General features: G+C 37.4%; 1 protein-coding gene across 1 annotated transcript in view; it reads right to left on the bottom strand.

Moving 5' to 3' along the window:
• Positions 1–13,940, bottom strand: part of LOC131029496 (uncharacterized) — a 106,751-nt gene extending 92,811 nt beyond the window's left edge. Inside the window, exon 1 of the mRNA XM_057960000.2 lies at positions 13,115–13,940. Coding sequence (XP_057815983.2) covers positions 13,115–13,394 — 280 coding nt within the window. The 5' untranslated portion in view covers positions 13,395–13,940. The remainder of the gene's footprint in view (positions 1–13,114) is intronic.
• Between the last annotated feature and the right edge of the window lie 8,160 nt (positions 13,941–22,100).

The following is a 22,100-nucleotide window of genomic DNA, read 5'->3' as shown; positions in this document are numbered from 1 at the left end:
CCCAAACGTCTCCCAAGGAGACGTGGAGGCGTCTCCATGTCTCTTTGGGAGACGCCCAGACGTCTCCCAAGGAGACGTCTCCACATCTCCACGTCTCCTTGGGAGACGCGGGGACGTCTCCGCATCCCGGCGGCGCTTGGGTGGCGGTGGCGGGACGGCGGGGGACGTCGCGTCCTCGTCCCCCCGTCCCCGAGACGTTTCTGATGGGGGGACGCACCCAAAAAGGGGGGGGACGCGTCCCCGTGGAACACTGGATATGTTCAACATATGTGGTGATATCATACTTAGAAATATGAACAGAATAATTCAATATATTATAGGACTGATATATGTGTATATTATCTTGCAAGACATGCTGCTGAGTGCAATGTGTGCAGATTACAGGTGCAGAGGAAGAATGAAGAGGTGATAAGGACATCCCCAATTTTCACCTTGTGTTCTCAATCACTTCCATCTTTATTCTTAAAAACCTTATTAGTGACTAGTCAGCTAGATAGTTAATGGTTAGGATTTAGGAACCTAGGGGACCATTTAGATATAACCTTGTAACCCATGTCTCAGAGAAATAAAAGCATATAAAAGTGTAAAATCGGATTTCAACTTTGTCCTTTTTAAGGTAGCGTGTAGAGCTAGAAAATGCTCCTAAAGCGGAAGATGAATACAGGTCCTATAGCTTTTTGGTTGGAAGGGACCTCTTAACCATGATTTAAGTCCCTAGGAGATTGGTAAACCCAAAGTGATGTAAAAGCATCCAGGTCCCCAGGCAATCTTGCATAACAAAAAAACAGTGACCATTCAACTTTTGCTGTTTTGGCTCTAATTTTGTGTTGTGTTTTCAGGTTGTTTCTTGTCCAATTCTAATTTCTACCTTGCAGGTGGTTGTTGGGGACCACATGCTTCCTATGGAAATTCAATCTGCACAATAGTTGTTGCCTGCACATGTTAGACTGGGGCCCATGCCCTTATTTGAAGCTGTTGAATTTTGCTTTGAACACCATTGTCTTGTGTGGGGTCTGCCACCAAGGATGTGGCATTTTCTTTGGCAAGTCCTTACATATCCTTAAGGCATGTGTGATGGATCTTCTGTTTGAGGTGTAATGTTGATCTCTTGTAATGGTTTGTCTTGCTTCTATTTTTCTTGAGCTCCTCCACTTTGAATTTTAATGGTTTTACTGTTTTGGATTGTATGCTGATTTTGAAAGAGGATGCAAGATAAATCGGAGTCATGGAAGCTGTTTGCTAATCCCATGGTGCTTAATACTATTGGACTTGGGCACTTGGGAGAGTTGTCTGCTAGTCCTTGGAGGAAGTTGGTGTTGGTATGTTTGCCCTTGGGCCAAAAGCTCGAGCTATCAACGAACGTCACAAACACCAGACTTACCCAGATCCACGGGAGGCCGTTAAGCCATGTCGCGAACCCCGAAGGAGGTGCTGACCACCAAGTCAACAATCTCTCCCTCAGCACCGACTGAGGGTTCCGCACCGACGGAATGAAGGAGACCTCCCGGGATTCGAACCCGTGACCCAAGGCTCTGATACCAATTGTTGGTATGTTTGCCGTTGCATCAAAAGCTCGAGCTATCAACGAACGTCACAAACACCAGACTTACCCAGATCCACAAGAGGTGGTTAAGCCATGTCGCGAACCCCAAAGGAGGTGCTGACCACCAAGTCAACAGTTGGAGGAATAAGGTCCACAAATATTGAAGAATGCTGAGATGTTTTCAAAAAATACAAATTATGTGACTGTAAACATCCTCTCCTCACCTTGTTGTCTGCATAGGTGGCAGAAACTTCTGTTTACTTTTGGGTAATTTTTTTTTGCTGTTATGGTGATTTTACTGTTGCAAAAGTGGGGAAACCCAACATGGCTATGAAGTGGTTTCATGGGTGTGTCATCCAAATAGGATCATTCTTAGACCCTTTGTGTATCCTTGAGAGAGACTGTGGGAAGCGTGTAGTTCTTTGATCTCCTTAGGCTTAGGGGTTGGCTAGGGTTAAACACATAATGATGCCATACAGCTGGGTGGTGGGCAATCCCTCTTCATTTTATGACTGGTTAGGTGGAATTCTTCTCTGTTCTTTTAGGCAAGCATGCAAGAAATTTCAATTTGTGAAATATTATATTCAGAATGTCTTATTTACTGAAAATAATGTAATTACATTAGGGACAAACTAATATTTGCATTACACAAAAGCGAAATGCATGTATTTGTGAATAAATTCCTTCGATTTGCAAATTCAAAACGCCTGCTTGAATAAAAGAAATTTGAGAAATATTTGACTATGTTGTCACAAAATTTAAAACAGAAATGCAGACTCAATGTTACTTTGAAATCATTTCCAATTGTACTTTGCCTTATTGTTGTTAGAAATAAATGTCATTGAAAATTGTAAAGACAAGACAAAATTATCATATTATGTCAAAATAATTTACATAAAGACAGAATTAAGGAAAAACTCAATATAAATACAAATTTATTCTGCTGTTTCAATGACCTACTAGGTGATCTTACACATATCCTTTGTTGTCATTGTCAGGTAGGAATTATGTTGCCATGTAAGTCATCACAATTATGGGTTATCTTTGTAATAACATCTAGTTGTCTTAGTCTGTTGCCGAATTTTGTTCCATCAGTCCTTAGCATGTTGAGAGAACCTTGGTAAATATAGATCAAAAAAGGGTTAGTAAATTATCAAATTGGCAGGTGATGAAGATTCAAAAGGATCAAGGCTCAAAGGACTGCAGTAGAGGAAATTAATTGGTTCTCCCTTTACAACCTTAAGGCTTAAACCAATAAGTACCTGGAAGGTGATGATCATGCCCACGTTCAAGAACAACCCCATCTAGAAAGTCTGCAGATTCAAATGCACAGTATGTTGTCAAACTCAACTGATTCTCCCTGTCTTGCTGCCATATATGTATTCCTTCTACTCCAGAGGCAGAAAGCCCGTTCAAGAATAATGGTGAAGCATTCTCCTCTCCCTCAAGAGCTATTCTTATTCTAAGGCCTGGAATTTAATATTTGGCTAAAAATGGAAAGAACAAATGATTTTCATATCTTTGAGAGCCAAAAGAAGCAACCTAGACATGGGAAAACTCTTTCCTCTTATGAATTGAGTGGTTCCAGGACTTGAGACATCTCACCCAGGAATTTTTAGCAACTTTCACATGGAAAAAAAAAATCAGCAAATCCACACCCCTCCTCACAGCCTTGCTCTTATGCTCTAGCAAAGTGCGTTGAGTAAAGACCAGATATTACTTCTATGGCATTTAGTTTGAAAGAGGTATCAAAGTTTACTTGATTTCTAACTCTAACCTTGAAAAAATGGGAACAGCATCACTTAAGCAATTTCTACCATCACCTCTGACTGGTCTCTTCAAGGCTTCTTTTAAGTGAAATTCAAAGGTTCTAAGGATAAACAAAATGTTAATTCTTGTAACGTCAGTCGTACAATTCCATAAATTCCGATGCATAAATTGATTACATGTTAACATATTCGTATATACGTTAACAATAAACAATAAATAAATCAAAATCGAATTATGGTGTTTGCCACCAGTTACACCCCTTCATGTTAACAGGCTGGGATTAAACGATTTATAATAAATCGCCAACAGTCAAGCAAGCGATATGTTTGTTAACGTGCTGTGATATTATGAGTGGTACGTAGGGAAGAGATGTGTCTTCCCACGTGGGAAGACATATCTCTTCTCTACGTACCCTCTCATTCACATATATATAACATGCATACAATGAGGAGAACAATACCGAAATTAATAAGTGTTGTGCTTCCTTCCATTCACACTACTGCAGTTCAAATTTAATTCCAGACTATATCTTCATCTCTTCTATCCTCTTAATCACAGAATTTAAATAAACTTAACACAAAATACTAGAAGGGAGGCTGTGGTTTTAGGGAAATTCCAACTATTTTAGCTCAGAAAATTAATCCCGACTCTCTTTCTCTCTACTTTAGCTCACATTTCTTTATAAATGCATATGCTCGCTAAAGTCGGGGCAAAATGTAACGTTGTAAATTGCATCCTATGCAATTTCACATTACATGAGCCTTCTCTTTAGCTGAATTAAAGACAATTGTGAACTTTAAACCTTTATCCCTGATTTGACAAGGATCTATGCCACCTTCCACACCTGACTCCTTGACCATTAGGTCTGGATTGCACTCAGATGCATGCACACCCTGGACACATTTACATGCCGCACTAGCGTCCTGCAAATATCCACGACTGAGCTGGTCATTGGGGCGTTACACTTGCTGATGTTGGGCACTGTAACACCTCTCTACGATCACACCAACATCAGGGACGACTAGGTGTTCAATATAACTTACCTTTTTGGCTAAATTTCTTCTTCTTTTGGCTCTCTTAGCTATTCTCAAATCTCTCTTGCATTTTCTGAACTTCTTAAACACTCTCACAACATACCAGTGCTCCATTGTTGCATTTCTTCCATTCACAACTTCAACACCTTGCTATCCACTATTGCTGAGACATCCAACAAAGCTCTGCTATCTCGAAGGTTGTTCTTCTTCATTCCAACGAGTTACATTGCTTCTAGTTTCAAAGGAGGGTAACTCTTTGGGTTTTGCATTTGATCTATTGTCTTTCTAATAGCATATCATTCATATTTTACTTGTGTTTATTTGTCTACAATCCTATCTAAGGTTGTTCATGGAGATGGGAACACCAAAATGGGGGTTTGACTGAGGCAAACTTCTTAACACAACCGTCTAACCATTTCATCTCGATCTTATGTGTGCAGGTTCCAATGGAGAAGATCATCACCTTTGTTGGAGCTTCATTCATGATTTCTTGGTGATACTCCTTTGCTTCCTCCTTGTCATTATATTGCTTTAGTTATATTCAATATTTTTTGTTTTTTGTATTTTGTATTTTCATAGTACTTAGTTCTCAGAACGGGATACAGTTCGTTATGTACTTTCCTATGATAGTCTCTTTGTTCTATTCATACAAGACGCTTGTGTGTCCCACTGTCATTGTAGACCCACGCATTCGTTCTAGACAAAGAGCTAATGAAGTTGTCCAAAAGGTCTCTATGGCCTATATTTTCGTATTCTGAGATCAAAATAGTTTAGTTAATTAATACAGTTGATTAAACGATCATTCTCTTGAACAGTAAACAAGCTCACAGGTCATAGTTACATGAGGGTATGTTCTGAGTGGAGAGTTGAGACTGGAATCTCGAGGGGTTTGATTACCTTCATAGAGGTTCGTTTTTCAAGCTCTACACTTGGCTTGAGAGCTGATACATTTCAATGCTTGATTGTATGTCAACAAAATGAATTCTCTCTGTACCAAGTAGTGCCTCCAACTATTTCATTGTTTGGACGATAACATACAATTCTTTAATCTTTATCATAAGTGTCACACCCCTTCTTGGCATCATTTAGTTTCTCAATAAAATAGGCAATTGCCTTGCCCTCTTGACTTAACACGTCCCCATTGGCTACTACAGAAGCATCACATTTAACTATAGAAAAAAAGTCTAGTGAGGCCAGTATAAGGGCTTCAGTCACCTTCTCTTTAAGCTGCTCAAAACTTCTTTTAGCTGCTTGAGTCCAAGAAAAAGACTTTCCTTTAGTACAACCCATTAAGGGAGAACTTTTCAATAAAGTTTCTAACAAACCTCTTATAGAAGTTTAAAAACCCACAAGAACTTCTTATTTCTGTAATACTTTGAGGGTTAGGCCATTCAGGTATAGCCAAAATATTTTCAAGATCCATGCTTACTTCTTCTTAAATCACATTTCCAAGGAAAACCAACTTGTCTCTACAAAACTCACTTTTTTCAAGATTTACAGCCGACACCTCTGTTAATTTTAAGCAATCAGAAGTTAATCTTCAATAATCAGGTTATAACAGAACAGTAACAGCAATAAAAACACAAAACAAGACACACCAATACCCTGGGAAAACCTCTCTCTTGGAGGTGAAAACCCCAGCCACAAAGTACAATGTGTATTATCTCAAATGTAGGCAATTACAAGGCAAGTGTGCTTATTTCAGATTGCTGTTCAACCAGCAAGATAGCAGATCTGAATTCCACTTTATATGATAATGGAGATTGCAGCCCTTATCATCAGCATCAAATTCACTCAAGGCAAGTCTTCATTAGCTTCACAAGATCTTGATAGCATCACCTAACAACCAGCCTTCACACAATGGATGAGGAGCAAGTTCACACAAGAGAGAGAGAGAGAGATCGCCAAAAATTGGAGAGCAGATTACATGTGTTGACAGTCTTAAGAATGATTTGCCTTGTACATTAATTGATTCATTATGTTGTGCAAATGACTTGCTTATATACTTGACTTGTGGTGTCAAGTCTCAAGTCGGCCTGCCTTGTTAATTTAATAATAATATTATGTACATCGTCCAAATAGGTCTTGACCTATTAAGACGTTATTGCTTGATTGCCTTTACCACACGCTACATGAGTTTGGGCCCAGCCCAATTACATAATCGCTCAAAATACATATTAGGCCTACCCTATCTACAAGTTACATTCAATATAGGACCACAAGTTACATCGCTCAGACCAAATTACAAGTTACATTTATAGGGCCTGTCCTATCCACAAGTTACATTTATAGGGCCTGTCATATCCACAAGTTACATTATATATAGGTCTTGCCCAAGCAAGACATAATTACAAGTTACATGTATTTGGGCCCAGCCCTAAGTTCGATTTACATGATAGATAATACATGTGTATTTTAATTGCCATTGACAAGTATCCGAGCTAGCTACTATTTCAACACTCTCCATTCTAACTGTATCAAAAATAACTTAAAGATGCTTCAAATATTCTTCCATGCTCTTGGTGAAAATCAAAGTATCACCAAATTAGATTATGACAAATTTCCACAGTAGGATCTTAATTCTTAATACCTAGTTCATGGCGCACATGCAAGTAGTAGGGCCATTAGACATTCCAAAAGACATCAACAACCATTCATATAAACCATCCTTGACCTTGAATGTTGTCTTACATTCATCCCCTTCTCGGGTTTGAATTTGATGGTAACCGCTTCTCAAATCAACCTTGGAAAAAATCTTACCACTTGCCAAACAATCTAACATGTCATCCATTCTACAAAGGGGATACTAATACTTTACTGTGATCTTAATAATGGCTCTAGAGTCCACACACAATCCTTATTTACCTCCTTTTTTAGGTGAAAGTAAAGCTGGGGTGGTACAAGGACTCGTGCTTTCCCTTATGAACCCCTTTTTAAAGATTTAGAAATGACCTCTCCATTCTAATTGTATCAAAAATAATTTAAATATGCTTCAAATATTCTTCCGTGCTCTTGCTGAAAAAATCAAAATATCACCAAAATAGATTATGACAAATTTGCCACTGTAGGATCTTAAAACCTAGTTCATGGTCCACATGAAAGTAGTAGGTACATTAGACATTCCATAAGACATCACCAACCATTCATATAAACCATCCTTGACCTTGAATGTTGTCTTTCATTCATCCCCTTCTCAAGTTCAAATTTGATGGTAACCACTTCTCAAATCAACCTTGGAGAAAATCTTACCACTTGCCAAACAATCTAACATGTCATCCATTTTAGGAAGGGGATACCGATACTTTACAGTGATCTTGTTAATGGCTCTAGAGTCCACGCAAATTCCTTATTTACCTCCTATTTTAGGTGAAAGTAAAGTTGGTGTGGCACAAGGGCTCATGCTCTCCCTTATGAACCCCCTTTTCAAGATTTATAAATGATCTCTCCGTTCCAATTGTATCAGAAATAATTTAAAGATGCTTCAAATATTCTTCCATGCTCTTGCTGAAAATCAAAATATCACCAAAATAGATTATGACAAATTTTCCACTGTAGGATCTTAATACCTAGTTCATGGTGCACATGAAAGTAGTAGGGACATTGGACATTCCAAAAGACATCACCAACCATCCATACAAACCATCCTTGACCTTGAATGTTTTCTTTCATTCGTCCCCTTCTTAGGTTTGAATTTGATAGTAACCACTTCTCAAAACAACCTTGGAGAAAATTTTACCACTTGCCAAACAATCTAACATGTCATCCATTCTAGGAAGGGGATACTGATACTTTACCGTAATCTTGTTAATGGTTCTAGAGTCCACACACATTCCTTATTTGCCTCCTATTTTAGGTGAATGTAAAGTTGGTGTGGCACAAGGGCTCATGCTCTCCCTTATGAACACCTTTTCTAACAATTTGCAAATCTTCCTTCTCATTTATTCACTTTCTTTCAAACATAATCAATATGTAGCTTGCTTAGGAAGCTTGGACCCTAGCACTCAGTCAATAAGGTGTGTAGTACCTCGTGAAGGAGGTAAACCAGCTCACAGCTCTACTAGAGTTATATCAGATTATTTTTTCAACTTTTGCATCTCTGGTGGAGGTTGGAACCTACTAGGCTCCCTTGCTTCATTTGGCCATAACAAGTAACAACTTGATCCCTTGTTCTCATTGCAAAATTTCTTATAGCTGGTTGAAACAAGAGACAAGGCTGCCATTTCAAACGTATCCTCTTCTTTCCATGGCTTTAAGAGAGTCTTCTTTCTTTTATGTTGAATCTATAAGGATTTTCTCTAAACTAGTGGACTACATTTCAGTCATACTGCCAAGGCCTGCCCAACAACAAATGACACACACCCATTGGCACTACATCACAGAGCACTTCATCCACATAAGGGCCAATTTTGAGTGCTAGGAGACAAGATTTATCCACCAGAACACTATGATTCTTTTTGAACCAAGAAATCTTATAGGGGTTAAATTTTGGGAACACAAGCAAGTTGTAATTTGTCAACCATTTCTATACTCACCAAATTATTAGTAGATCCACCATATATGATTGCCTTAAATACCTTGTCCTTACATTTGCATTTTGTTTGAAAGACACTTTTCCTCTTCCAATCATTTTCAGATGTTTCTTTGTACCCAAATATTAAGATTTTATCAGCATTAAGTTCTCTTCTTATTCAGCTTCAACTTCTTCTTACCAAGGATTTTCTTCTTCTTGGGCTACCATCACCCTTTTTGAGTCTTGAGGGCAAAATATAACCTTGTGGGCATCATCACAAATAAAACACTTCAAAGGCTTTCGCTCCCTTAAAGGCAGTTGTCCATGTTCTCTACTTCTAAAGCTTCCCCTTCCCCAAAAATCTAACTTTCACCTAGGTCTTCTTCTGTAGTAGGCTTGGAGGAACTCCCTTTTCCTCTATTTGGTAGTTATCAGCTTTCTTACTCAAAATTTAGCCCTTTCGATTTCGCTTCTCCTCTGCTCTTAATGCATATTCACAAGATTCATTAGGGTCCAAGGCATTAGCAACGTTTCTACAAAGGCAGCATTCCTCCCGCCCCTTCCTCTCAACTTCACAAAAACACCCCTCTTGGCCATGGCAAACTACTCTGACACCAGTTTGCCTGTTGCCAGGGAGATGATCTTCACTGTCTATTGGTTAGGTATAAAACTTCTACCTCTTCTTCACCTTTAACCTCTGATGGCAGCCAATCTTTTAGTGGCTAATTCTTCTAACTTCTCGATTTGAAGAAAAAAGCACACTTAAGCTTCTAGTTCACCACAACATTCCATCTTTGGGTAGTCATACACTATTGTACTCTTAAAGTTTCATCTTTACAAGTCATTTGGTTGTTATATGTTGTATGGGAAACAATTTTCCCTAGTGAATCTCTCTTCCTTCTTTAAATGAGGTTTAATATACTTTTGCTTATTACAACAAAAGTATCAAGTATCAACACTGAATAAGCACCAAGTTACTGGTTCGAGTAGAGTTTTGGGGTTTGGGTTCACCGGTATGACAATTTTTTTCCTAGATTTAGTATGATTGAGTTCAGAAATACAATACATAAATACATTATAAACAAATAATTATAAATAGTAAATACAAATATGTTAATAATATATATACAAACAAATCAACAACTACTAAATAAGGTATATAATAAATTACTTATATAGATTTGATATTATTAATATGTTTTATAAATATATGAATTGGTTAATACATAGTTTTTGTTAAAGATTTTTGTTGTTTAGTCCTAACAACTAAATAAGGTATATAATAAATTAATTAATATAGATTTGATATTATTAATATGTTATATAAATATATGAGTTAGTTAATACATAATTTTTGTTAAAGATTTTTGTTGTTTAGTCCTAACATTCACTTGGTACAATCCTTCTTCGTCACATTTAATTCATGGGTTTGACTGAACAGCCATCTGGTAGCCTTTTTCCCAGAAAATGGTAAAGACGATTCAATAGTTTGCAAACATTTAAGAAAATTTACAGAGCTCAACCACGTCTTAGCAGGAATCTTCTTAGCAAAAATGCTGTCTAAAGGGCCTCCTGTGAGCTGAACAGTTAATGGACCTCGTCAGGCCTGTTAGGAGCTCATTGCAATGGTCAAGCAATGGGCCTAAGGGAACAAGACAAGAAGCCAAGCCAGTAGGAAATATCAATGATAGACAAAATGAAAAGGATGAAGAGTAAGAGAACCTAATCACAGGATGACTTTTTCATGTTTTATGGTTGTAGCTTTTTTTATGTATTTTGTTATCATGTTTTCAAGCTGTTTAAGGAGCTGCACCCTGTGGATTCACCCTAGGCATAGCCAGAAAATCCGAGTACCCTCCAGGTACAACTCAGTAAGAGAATCAATTTTTCATGTTTCACAGTTTTATGGATTTTTTTGATATCAGTTTTTCAAGCTGTTCAAGGGCATGTATCCTGTGCATTCACCCCCAACACAGTCAGGCAACCCAAGTACCCTCCAGGTATGTTGAGTCATCTGGCTATGCCCAGGGCAGACCTGTTTCAGGCCAGGACGGAAAAACCCATTAACACAAAATAAATACAAATAAACTCTCTCTGCTTGACTACTGTGTTTATGTGACATGATGCATATAATTTAGTCTTGTAGCTTGTTAATGTGATTCTGCTGCGTGTTTTCATCATTTATAACACTCCAAATATGGAACCTCATAGACTAATAACATACAATTCCAGCAAATACTGTATATCCAAATTGCAAAAGCAACTCGCTTGCTGTTGATTTTATGGTGGTGCTCGTTAACTGCAAGCAAACATCAGATCTGTTGCCTTCCCAACCATAGACGATAAGCTCTTATCGTCACCCCCGAGCACACTACATGTCCTTCATGTTATTCAATTCATGACCTTGCATATATATGAATCAATACCTCCTAATGGACCTCAAGTCGGCCATATACTTTTGGCGCCAAGGATAGGGTTAGACCTATATATTACAAGTTACATATGAGTCTCCCTTAGTTGCAAGTTACATTTAACTTAATCACAAGTTACATATGACGCCCAATTAGGGCCCGACTATTAATGTCTTCTAAGGCTGGCAGGACCACATGCATGCTAGGCGAGCTAGGTCGGCGACCTAGCTACATACATCAACACATGCTACTAGGAACAATCAAATTGCAAAAATGATGAAGTGATCACACTGTAACAAAGAAGCAACAAAGTTTCTTATAATAAGCAAGGGTGACTTTGCAACTACACTGATCTACAAGTTTTGCCGACTATAAAGTGATTGATAAAAAGGCATTCGTGTCCTCTGTCAGTTGCATCTAACTTTATGGGATCACCTCACTTGGAATTTGCACACCACCCCTTGATAGACTTCTGAAAAAAGAAAAAAAAAACATCACTTGTTTGCACCTCCTGTGCAGCAATTCATACATGAGTTTATCTTCGTTGTTTGTCTATACTGGACTGCCTCTACGGCATATTTTTATGTTTTTTGGTGGGGAAAGAATCATTTAATAGGAAGATTAGTACTTATCTTCCAGTTACGATTTGAACTTATTATGCAATTCAAACTTCTTTATTAGACAATTTTTTTAACTTATCTACTTGAGAGTTATCAAGTACATAACTATTTGCCTTTTTTAGTGTATAATGTTCAGTTGTACAAGTATTTGGCGTCAATCAAGCCTAGACAATTTGGACAAAGATCTGCAGATGCACTTCTTCACCTTCTTTTTCCATTGTAAACCTTAGTCTAGTTTTAGTCTTCTACTAGCATGTCCACGGATATATAGCAAGGCTGCACTCTCTCCTGGCTTAATCATTTTGGCCCTTGGCATCTGAGAATCTGGATGGCCAGCCTGCCTGCAGACAATATTGGGCCAACTGACCTGAAACAATAAATAGGTTTTTTTCCGTATCATCTCACTCACTAAATCAATTTCCAGTTAGTTCGTGTCACTTTTATCTTCATAGAAGTTCACACCATTTTCTACTGTTAATTTCCAGCAATTTGGGTTTCACGTTGTATGATAATTAATTTTAATAAACAAAATACTGGCTCAATATTAAACACATAATGTTTTCACAGTCCATGTAAATATGACACAAGCTCATAGAATAAACAATGCAATAGACTTATAATCAACATTTGGGATCACACTCAGTGATCTGTCTCAGGATGAAATGGATATGTTAGATGTTTATTCTCCATAGATTTTTCTGCTCCCTACTTATCTCATAGTAATCAAGCAAATTAAAAATTAAAAAACATTAGAGTTTATTCAATAGAAATCAAGAAGCCACAAAATTATATAACAAAAGTTCAAGGGCTCACGGTGTAACGATAACAAGGTTAGTAGAGCTTGATTTCAAATCCTGCAATGATTTAAAGAATATAACTTGACAACTAACAAAGATAAAGACTTCAAGCTTCCGCAATGATTTAAGGAATATAACTTCCAGAAATTTGTGATCAAAATGAATAAAAAATATCTCTGGACCCGCATATTGTTGTTCAATGTCAGGAATGGGTAACAAGGTAGAAAAAATTATGTCGTAAATTTTAGGGTGACCCAAATTTACAAATATTAAGGAAGTACTCCATAAGGTAAATTCCAAAGGGACCCATGTGTGTGAAAATGTGATCCATGGATTAAAGGCCGCCATAGCCTCACCAAAAACCTGACAGAAAAATATTAAAATGCTCTTTCTTTTCTAAAGATATAGTTGGATAAAAGAGGAGCTGACCATTGAGAAAAGTGAGGTTGAGTTCTCTAAGAGGCATTATGACCACGGTACGCGAGAGATCCGTCCCGGGAGCAAACAGCATCGATCCAGCGTGATGATTGACACCGGCACGACGAGAGCCGAAGGGAATACCTCCCAGATCATATTGTATTATTCTGTACACATCCACCACAGCAGCAGCATCCCCCAGCTCAACGCACGCTGCCATCAGGAACACAAACGCCAACACGAACTGTATCGACTCCACCATTACTCTTTCCCCACTCTTCTGCAAAGCCATCCTTAAATAACCCTCCACTCTCTACTCCACACGATTCAATATAAATAAACTGCCACTTTCTTCTATAGAAAAAAAATTCTTAGTTCTCCTGCATCGTACTTTCGACTATCTAAAAAGATCAGCAAAATAGCTCAATTTCACCAAATTTTTGCCTCGAAAAAAAATCAACAACCACGATAGACTAGCGAGAGCGAATGATTGAAGAGTGCAGAACTCAAAATAGCGTAAATCTGAATATTTAAACTGTTGCCCTGCTCTATAACCCAAGTTCTGCTGTTATATTTGCTGTGAAAATATTTTTGCGGACTTGAAATGAATATGAAAGACTGTTTGGTTTGGTCGTTTCTTGGGTTTGTCTACTGCATTAAATTTGTATCATTGGCTGTATGTTTGGGTGCGTTGAAAATATTGCCAAGGGTTTGGAAGGATGGGAGAACTTTTAAATGCTTCGGCGTCCTTCGATTGGTAATGGCTCCTTGAAATGACGACAGTTTTGGGGTTCAGCAAAATCTTTTCTGAAGTGCCTAAAGCGGCGCAATTTTCGTGTCAATAAATTGTACGGACGGTGTAAACACATGCCAAGCACTATGGAATGCGCTCCAAGACCACTGGAATGAATCGGCGTCTTACACGTTTTCAAATTTTTGCCACTTCAGAGAATGCCGTTTTCTTTTTATGCCCGTAGTGGATGTGAAAGATACTTTTGAGCGGTTATTTTTTCACTCTAGGTTGGGATAAACAATTTTCTATGACGCCGGCCAAGGTCCCTTTGAAGTACTGCGTGTGAGTACAATAAATAGAACAAAAAAACAATGTACTTCAAGAAGTTTTAAAGGGTAAATAGGTTACAAATAGGGGAAGGGATCTACTTATAGTCTATTCTTCTGTTCACTTTTTGTTCATTCAATTTTTTATTACTAATTTTAAAAAAATAAAATAATAATAATTAAAAGTTAATTAAAATATTTCATATGTGCTATTAGTTGTCTATTTGTATTTCTAATAGTTAACATTTTTAATGTTTGATTGGAAGAGTTGTGCAACTTTATTAGTATCCATAGCATACAAATAGTGGGACATTTGTGTGTGAGTATTGATAAAAACAGTTATTAGAGGAAAATGTATTGGTTCTTATAAGAATATTTATTAGATTAGTTGTGCAAATTTTTGAGGTGATTGTAGTGCACAGTTATTGGGGCACCTTTAATTAGGTAATGGTCAACACCTCTAAATGACCACTTGTTGACCTTTGTGCGCATAACGAATCATCCAAGACTCTTCATAACTACCTAGAAGCTTAAACAATAGCTTTAAGCTCTTAAGTCACGTATGAAGACAACCCAAAAAAAATTCAATATCCAATGTACCATTTAGGAGCTTAGGGTGCACAAATTTAGCTATAATGACTACTCACATACCCTTCCCCTACTCTATGAGACAAACCGCCTAATCAAACTAGCCTCTACATTTCATTTCTTTTCATATGCAATATAATAATGAGCACCCCCAACTTCTCAACGGTCCCCTCATTAAATAAATTATACCAAAATCCAACTGTCAAAATATTTACATAATTGTCTTTGTTGTCCTTGAAGGCATCACACTCTAAAATGAAAAAAAAAAAAATTATTCCACTTTCACAAAAGTGCAAAAAATACACTCTTTCTTCCCAAGCTTCTTTTGGCATTTTCCAATGTCTAGTTTCATAACAAAGTTGATGAGAGTTAGTTTTTGACTAGGCAATTATATGTTCCATGAAGGATGAATTAGAGTAAACCTAACATCTAAGACCCAGTGTTCTTTATGAATATGAGGTGGTGAAGAAGAGTAGCCTCATGGGAGGATTTTGACGTTGAGGAAGTGGGTGTTGTCACAATTGTAAAAAAGATTTTAATAATGTAGTGGCATAGTTGAATGGTTCCACGTGAGTGGTGATATTTGTTATGTTTATCTATAAATTTTATTATTTTCCTTGGTTAAGTATAGGGACTTTGTTATGGAGGATTTTTCATCCACAAAGTAGTTTTAGCTACTCGATATGGGAGCACGAGCCTTAAACTAAAACATCTTCGGCTAAGAGCCAAGGACTAAGAGGTACCCATTCTGTCAAATTCGCCCAAGACACAATCCCAACCTCATCCCTTATGATGTCAGAGCCTTGCACTCAACAAGACTTGATCCCTACTAGCAAACACGCTAGAAATTACTTGTGCAAGACTAAGAGTTGCCACTTAGAAATCCATTTTTATTTTAGAAACCACCTCCATATTAGAAGCCATTATGGAAGACCAAGAGTCGCAACTTAGAATTCCACTTTAGATGTCCCTATGGAGAATTGAACTTAGGTCTCCACGATGAAAACCCAATGTTTTAACCAATTAAGCTCAACCCCTTAGACTTTTTTAGTTCTTTGTTGCAGTTTTGATTCTTTCTATTCATCTTGTTTTGGTTTGTATCTCATTCTCCAATTCCCTTCAGTGTTCTTCAGGTAACACCCCTTTTTGAATCCTTTTGATTAGTCCTAAGTTCTCAAAGAAACCTAAAACCCTTAACATTTTTCACAAAGATTAGGCCTCAACGAGGACTTTGAAGCTAAAGTTCCAGTTTCCAAGTGCTCCTTGATTTCTACAACCCATCTTTTATTTTCAATTTGTCTTAAGTTTCCTTGGGAGTTTAGACTCCAAAATAATTTTGGAAACTTGGACCTTAGGTTCTAGGTTTTAAGTTTTTTCCACTCTTCACCCTCCATCTCAATTAGTGTTCATGTTATATTTCTTATCAGACCATGGACCTCAATGAGAACTTAGAACTTAAAATTCCAAATTATAATTCCCTTTTGTGACACAAGACCCAAGTAGTTGAGACCTGTAATGGTCCAATGTGTGAAGTAGGTAGCTCTATATACTCGTTATCTCGCTTTTTCCTTACTTTTGCATTCAAAAATCACTCATTTTCTCTCCTTGAGTTCATTCATTGTTTATTTATTATGATCAATCAAACATTCGAGTCTATTGATTTAAAATATTGTAGAGATTTTTATATATGGACTTGCCTAAGGTTTGTGGACCTTGACCTCCTTGCACACTTTGTTGTTTCATTGTTGTCATTCTCATTAATCGTTCTATGTAGGTTTAAAATCTCTTTGCTTTTTGTAATAGTGTATGTTGAGGATGTACATATTTTAATTTTTCTCATTGTGATTGATCTTTTCAAAACATCTAATTTAATTAAGTTTTTGTTTCATTCAAATCTAGTTCAATTATTTTATTGTTTTATTTCTATATGTTTAAAAAACAAAATTATGTCTCATGTATATTAAATCCTTTCCAATTTGGCTTTTGCAGCTTAGAATTACTATTTTAGATGGAGATTCTTTTAGGGGTTTGAGCTTGTAACATCTAGGTCACATTCTCCTTTTAGCTTGATCCAATTGATGATTGTTAAAAACTCTTCTGCATCAAACCTTGGATCCTAAGTTGTACTTGGTACCCAATACTTTCAATCCAAATTCCTAATTACCCTTTTCCTAAACTACATTCCACAACATGTTTTGAATCATTATGGGAATCAAAATTTGAGAAGAACTTGGAACTCGAAACTCAAGTTTCAAGTTCAAATTCTTATGCACCCTCCACTCCCGTGTTAAGTTCTAAAATTCTCATTTCTATTTCGACCTAGAACTTTGAGTTCCAAGTCCTTGGTTTCTTCTGGCTCTCAAAACCTATAACACACCTCAAAACAGATTGTATAATGGACCTCAAACTAGATTTGGAACCTATAATCCTAAGTTTCAAGTTATAGTTCCTTTATAAAACCCAAACTCAACCTAATCAACTTCATACCTAAGTTCCAAGTCCATTTTCCACCCAACCTCTGAACTTGCCAAGGCCTATAAACTTGAAATTTTTATGATAATTATAAAAGTTGTATAACCATCTGAACACCTTCTTGAGGATTTAAAATTTAGCTTCTTCTACAAAAATATAATTATATAAGATAAGTAACTAAGTAATGGATATGTTTAGAGTTTATGATGGATTATTTATACTTAATATGAAATCTTGCTAACTAGTCTAATATCTAATTAAAATTGATAAAGCTAAGAAACTTGATAAGACTAATAAGCTCACTGCCATTGTTGGTGTAAATAAATATTCATTATGAATATTATTACACTTTACTTAAGTTAACTTAGGATAATGCATCTCTTCGTAGTTTGGATTTGAGACACTTAGGGAAGTGTGCACATAGGGATATAGCTTGTAGGAGAAATTCCACCTTTTGTGGTCTTATTTTGCTGTTACACTCCACATTCGGTGGGTCATCCACCTCTTGTGGAATATTATATTATTTATCCTACCTACCCTTGTTTCTCATTGAGCCACATGTCATGATTGTGTGCTCGTACATCCATATGGCCTTACCTATATACGTAGGCCTATATTCATCGTATTGGTTAATCCAGTTGATCATTTGCATATTGATGAGAATACAATTTGTTCTTGTCATACTTTTGTCTCTCTTTTATACTTTTTCATTGTGCCCTTGATCTTAGCTAAATCTCACATGGTATCAGAGCCTATAGGGCTTCATTGATTAGTCTTTTGGAGGCATTTTGGAAGCTTCAATTTTTGGATTTGGGGATCTTCATTTTTTGGGGGCATGCTACAACAATTTGGACATCATGGGTATGTCCGGGAGGCCATTTCCATAAAAATCAAGTATAAACTCGACCTATTTTGGCGAAAATCAAATTTTGGGTGTGGAGGATTTTTTTGCCCAATTTGGGCGGTACGGTACGGTACGGATTTTATTTTTATTTTTTAAGTTTTTTTTTGCAAAAAAAAATTCTATTATTCTGCAAAAAAAAAATTCAAAAGGCGAAAGGGAATTTTTTGAAAAAATAAAAAGGTTTTTTTAGGTCCGTAGACCCCCCCTGCCCCACTGTACTCGCAGGTTGCAAGTTGTCGGCCATCAGCAGCTCCCCACTCCGCCACCAGCAGCCCCCTCCGATGGTCTCCGCAACAGTCACGCCACCGCCGACAGCAACGACCCCGTGCAGTGCTGCCCCTCCGACGGTCTCTGCAGAGCCTCCCGCGACCCCCGACGACCGCTGCTACACCATCGGCGCCTCCGCTACCCCAGCCACGACCTCCGCTGCCCCACCGCTGACAGTCCTCTTTCCGGCTGCCGTCTGTTAGTTTTCCAGCGACCGACCGACAGAGCCTGTCTGCCTGCCACATCAGCAAGCCACATCACCCACCTTTGCTTGACACGTCAGCAGTAGGTCCAATGACCTGCCACGTCAGCAGATCTACCCAGTTAGCGCCCAGTCGGCATTTTTTGAAAATTATTTTTACACCCCTCTCCATTGAGCAGTTTGGATTTTTGAGTCAACTTTGGAGGCTCATAACTTGCTCAATTTTGCTCCTTTTTTGGTGCATTTTTTTTTATTTGGGCTAATTTTTTGTGCTCTTCGCAGTGGTGTGGTTATTTTCTAATTTTGGTGCACAAGTTTTTCGGAATTTCGGGTTCTCTCAATTGAATCCGTCCAATCCTCAATTCTGCAACTTCAAAGGCTTCGTTTTAGCTCATATGACCTCCTTTTCAGGTGTCGATTTTTTGAAAGTGCATGTTTTTTTGTCTACTTTCATAATCTATGATCAGTTTTCAGATATTTTGAGTGGAAATTGTACTTTCAGATATTGGTCTTATTTGGCCTAATTGGTACTTGTAATTTGCTTGGATCTTAGTTTAGATCTCTTGCATTATTAGTTTTAGTCTCTTTTGGCCTTATTAAAGCAGTTGTAAAATTGAAATCAGATGTCCACTTTGCCATTTTTTGCAAGTGGCCCATTGTACACAAACTAAGTATAAAGTGTTAAATCATCACTTTTGGGGGGGTTCTTTGATTGAGTGAATTTGGGGGGTGTCTTGTGTGCTTGTGCCTCTCTTTCCTTGTGCTCTTTCATTTTTGTTGCAATGAGTCCTCATAAATTTCCACCTTTAACTCCACATAATTATGCATCATGGAAAATAAAGTATGGAGCAAATTAATGGAAAAAGGTCTCACGCATTACATAGATGGAACAATAGCAACACCACCTGATCCTAAGGCTAATCCAAATGCTCAGTTAGAATGGCTCACTAAGAATTGCATAGCTCTTGGAACTTTGTGTAAGTATGTATCAGATGGCCTCATAAAAATGGTGTCTCAAACTTGTAACAATAAAAGGTATTATCGATAAAAGGTTATTGTTGATGTAGTGTCATAAAATTGCAACCCTAGCAATTTTAACCACATTTGAGGCCCTCACCGTGGTGACGACATCTCTTTCCTTGACCAAGACCTCTTCCTGTATTTTCACCCCATGAACCTTTCTTGTTTGAACCCTCAAGTAGTCTCAGGACCCTGTCTGGGCCCCAAGATAGGGCAAGACAGGGGCGTGACGCCCCTGTCCCCCTAGGACAAGGGCATGGTGCCCCCCCTATCCCCACCTCTTAGGGTGGCCCTGAGATAGGTCTACCTGACCCCTTTTGCACAATTTGTTCTTCAGGGATTGCACTCATCTTTGTCGGCCTTCAGAGGATGAAAATTAATCCTCTAAGCATGTATAAAAGGAGATTCAATTCCCTCATTTGAAAGAGATGATACATGAGTAAGATAAGGATAATAAGCGAAATTTGAGCAAAAGGTCTTCATCAAGCCTTCAAGCATCCATCAAGTCCCCTTCTTCATTCATCCATTGGAGCAACATTACAACATTCATTTGCAAGCATGTGTGTGTGTTAGGGTTTTGTCATGTTACATGTCATTTCATGCAACACTTGTGATTCCATTCAAGAAGCAAAGCGATCATCATCAACAAAATGCAAATCTACAAGATATACATTTCCATTGTTTACATTCAATCATTTTCAACTACTTTCTTTCAAGGTCTATTCCTCAACCGAGGTTTGACTGAGGCAAACCCTTATCCACAACCCTTCTTCCCTTATTTTCTGTGTCTAGGTTGCAAGTGCGTAGCTGTATTTTTCAGATCTGGACTCCATTTACAGAGGCGGAAAAACCCTTTTCATTTCGCGGATTTTTCGGAGGACCCTGTGCACTTTCAACAGGGTCCCGACGACTTTTCTCCAAATTTGCAGGGTAGATCTGTATCAGTCTAAATATCTCAAATTCGAAGTTACAGCACGATACCAAACCGGTAGCTCCTCATTTCACCTATTTTATCTATCCTTCATGCATAGTCAACAAGTTAACTTTCCCATTTGCAAAAGAGGGCAAATTACACTTCAACTCTTGAAATCCACTTGGAATTCACATCTTTGGATTTGGATCTAGTGGATTCAAGCCCCTCTTTTGAATGTAAAGTTCCTGCAAGTGAAAATCATCCTAGTGACTTCCTTTCTCTCTCCTAGGTGGGGAGTCACTATGGTTCAATTTTCTACTTCACATTTTGGTGAACCTGATGTCTTACACATTAATTCTGATTTCTCATCATTAGATTTGATTAATTGCAATTTGAATTTCAAATTTTCATTTCCAAATTTGACCTTTTACAAATTTTAGAGATTCTTTGCATAAAAACCCCAATCTTTCATTTTGAGGAAATTAAGCTTGTGAAGTACAAAATTTTAAGTGTTTGTTTCAAAACTAGTTTTTATTTCAAAATTGCAATTCAAATCTGTCTTTTTATTCTGAAAATTCAGTGGTTAAAAAGCAAAACCCTAATTTTTAAGATACTTCTATTTTCGACCTTTGACTGCTCATTTGACCGATCTAGACATCTCCAAATCGACTATTTTTTTGGATTCTGCATTAAAATTATAATATCTATCATCCTTGAAAATTTCAAATAAAGTTGGTTGGACCATGTGCACTTTCAACACGATCCCTAGCTTTTTTCCCAAAATTTCGGGAGACGGAATTGACTCTATTTTTCTGCTTAAATCCATAAAATTGGCCTACTTTATTAATTTTAACACCTCATAAGGTCGAAAGCAAATTCAAATTTCACTACTTTCATCTTTTAAATTAATTTTCATAAAAAGGTCCTAATTTTAGATCTTCTTTTCCAGCAAATTAAGATTTTAATTAAGAGACTTTCAATGGCAATTAATAAGTTGGATTTACTTGCTCTTTCGCATATGATTAGATTGTTGTTCACATATATTTACTTAAATCATGTGTTAGATAAGGGTTTCTTTCATTTCATGTTCCTTCTCTTCATTCATAGCACTTGGTCATATTGTGTTGTTAGAATTTCCAAATTATTCTCTTTTCAAATAGATCTCAAAGCTTTCATGTATCATTTATGTTGCATTATGGTGACGTTGTTAACAAAATGCATTTCCTATGTTAATTACCTCAAAGCTTTTGTAGACCCTAAACCTAGCGATCCTAACCCTTGTACCTCTCCTAGGGTACCTTGTGTGGATGAGATGAAACCTGATTCTTTGACCAATGATCTTTCTAAAAGAGAGCAAACATTGGAATGTAAATGGACCCATCTTCTTCTTCTCCACATACCCTTGAGCAAGGGGGGAAAAATCAAAACATTACCTTTCTTACATCTTTAGATCCTCTTTATTCTCCTAAGACTTATCTCCAACATCAAAGTATATGTAGGGAGGATGATGTTATGCATTTTATTCATGACCTTTCCCCCCACATAGAAATAACTAAAAATGATCTTTTAGGTG

The sequence above is a fragment of the Cryptomeria japonica genome, chromosome 11 (assembly GCF_030272615.1).
Source record: "Cryptomeria japonica chromosome 11, Sugi_1.0, whole genome shotgun sequence".
Taxonomy (NCBI): Eukaryota; Viridiplantae; Streptophyta; class Pinopsida; order Cupressales; family Cupressaceae; genus Cryptomeria; species Cryptomeria japonica.
The sequence above is the reverse complement of the archived record's forward strand: the minus strand, read 5'-3'. Positions and strand labels throughout refer to the sequence as shown.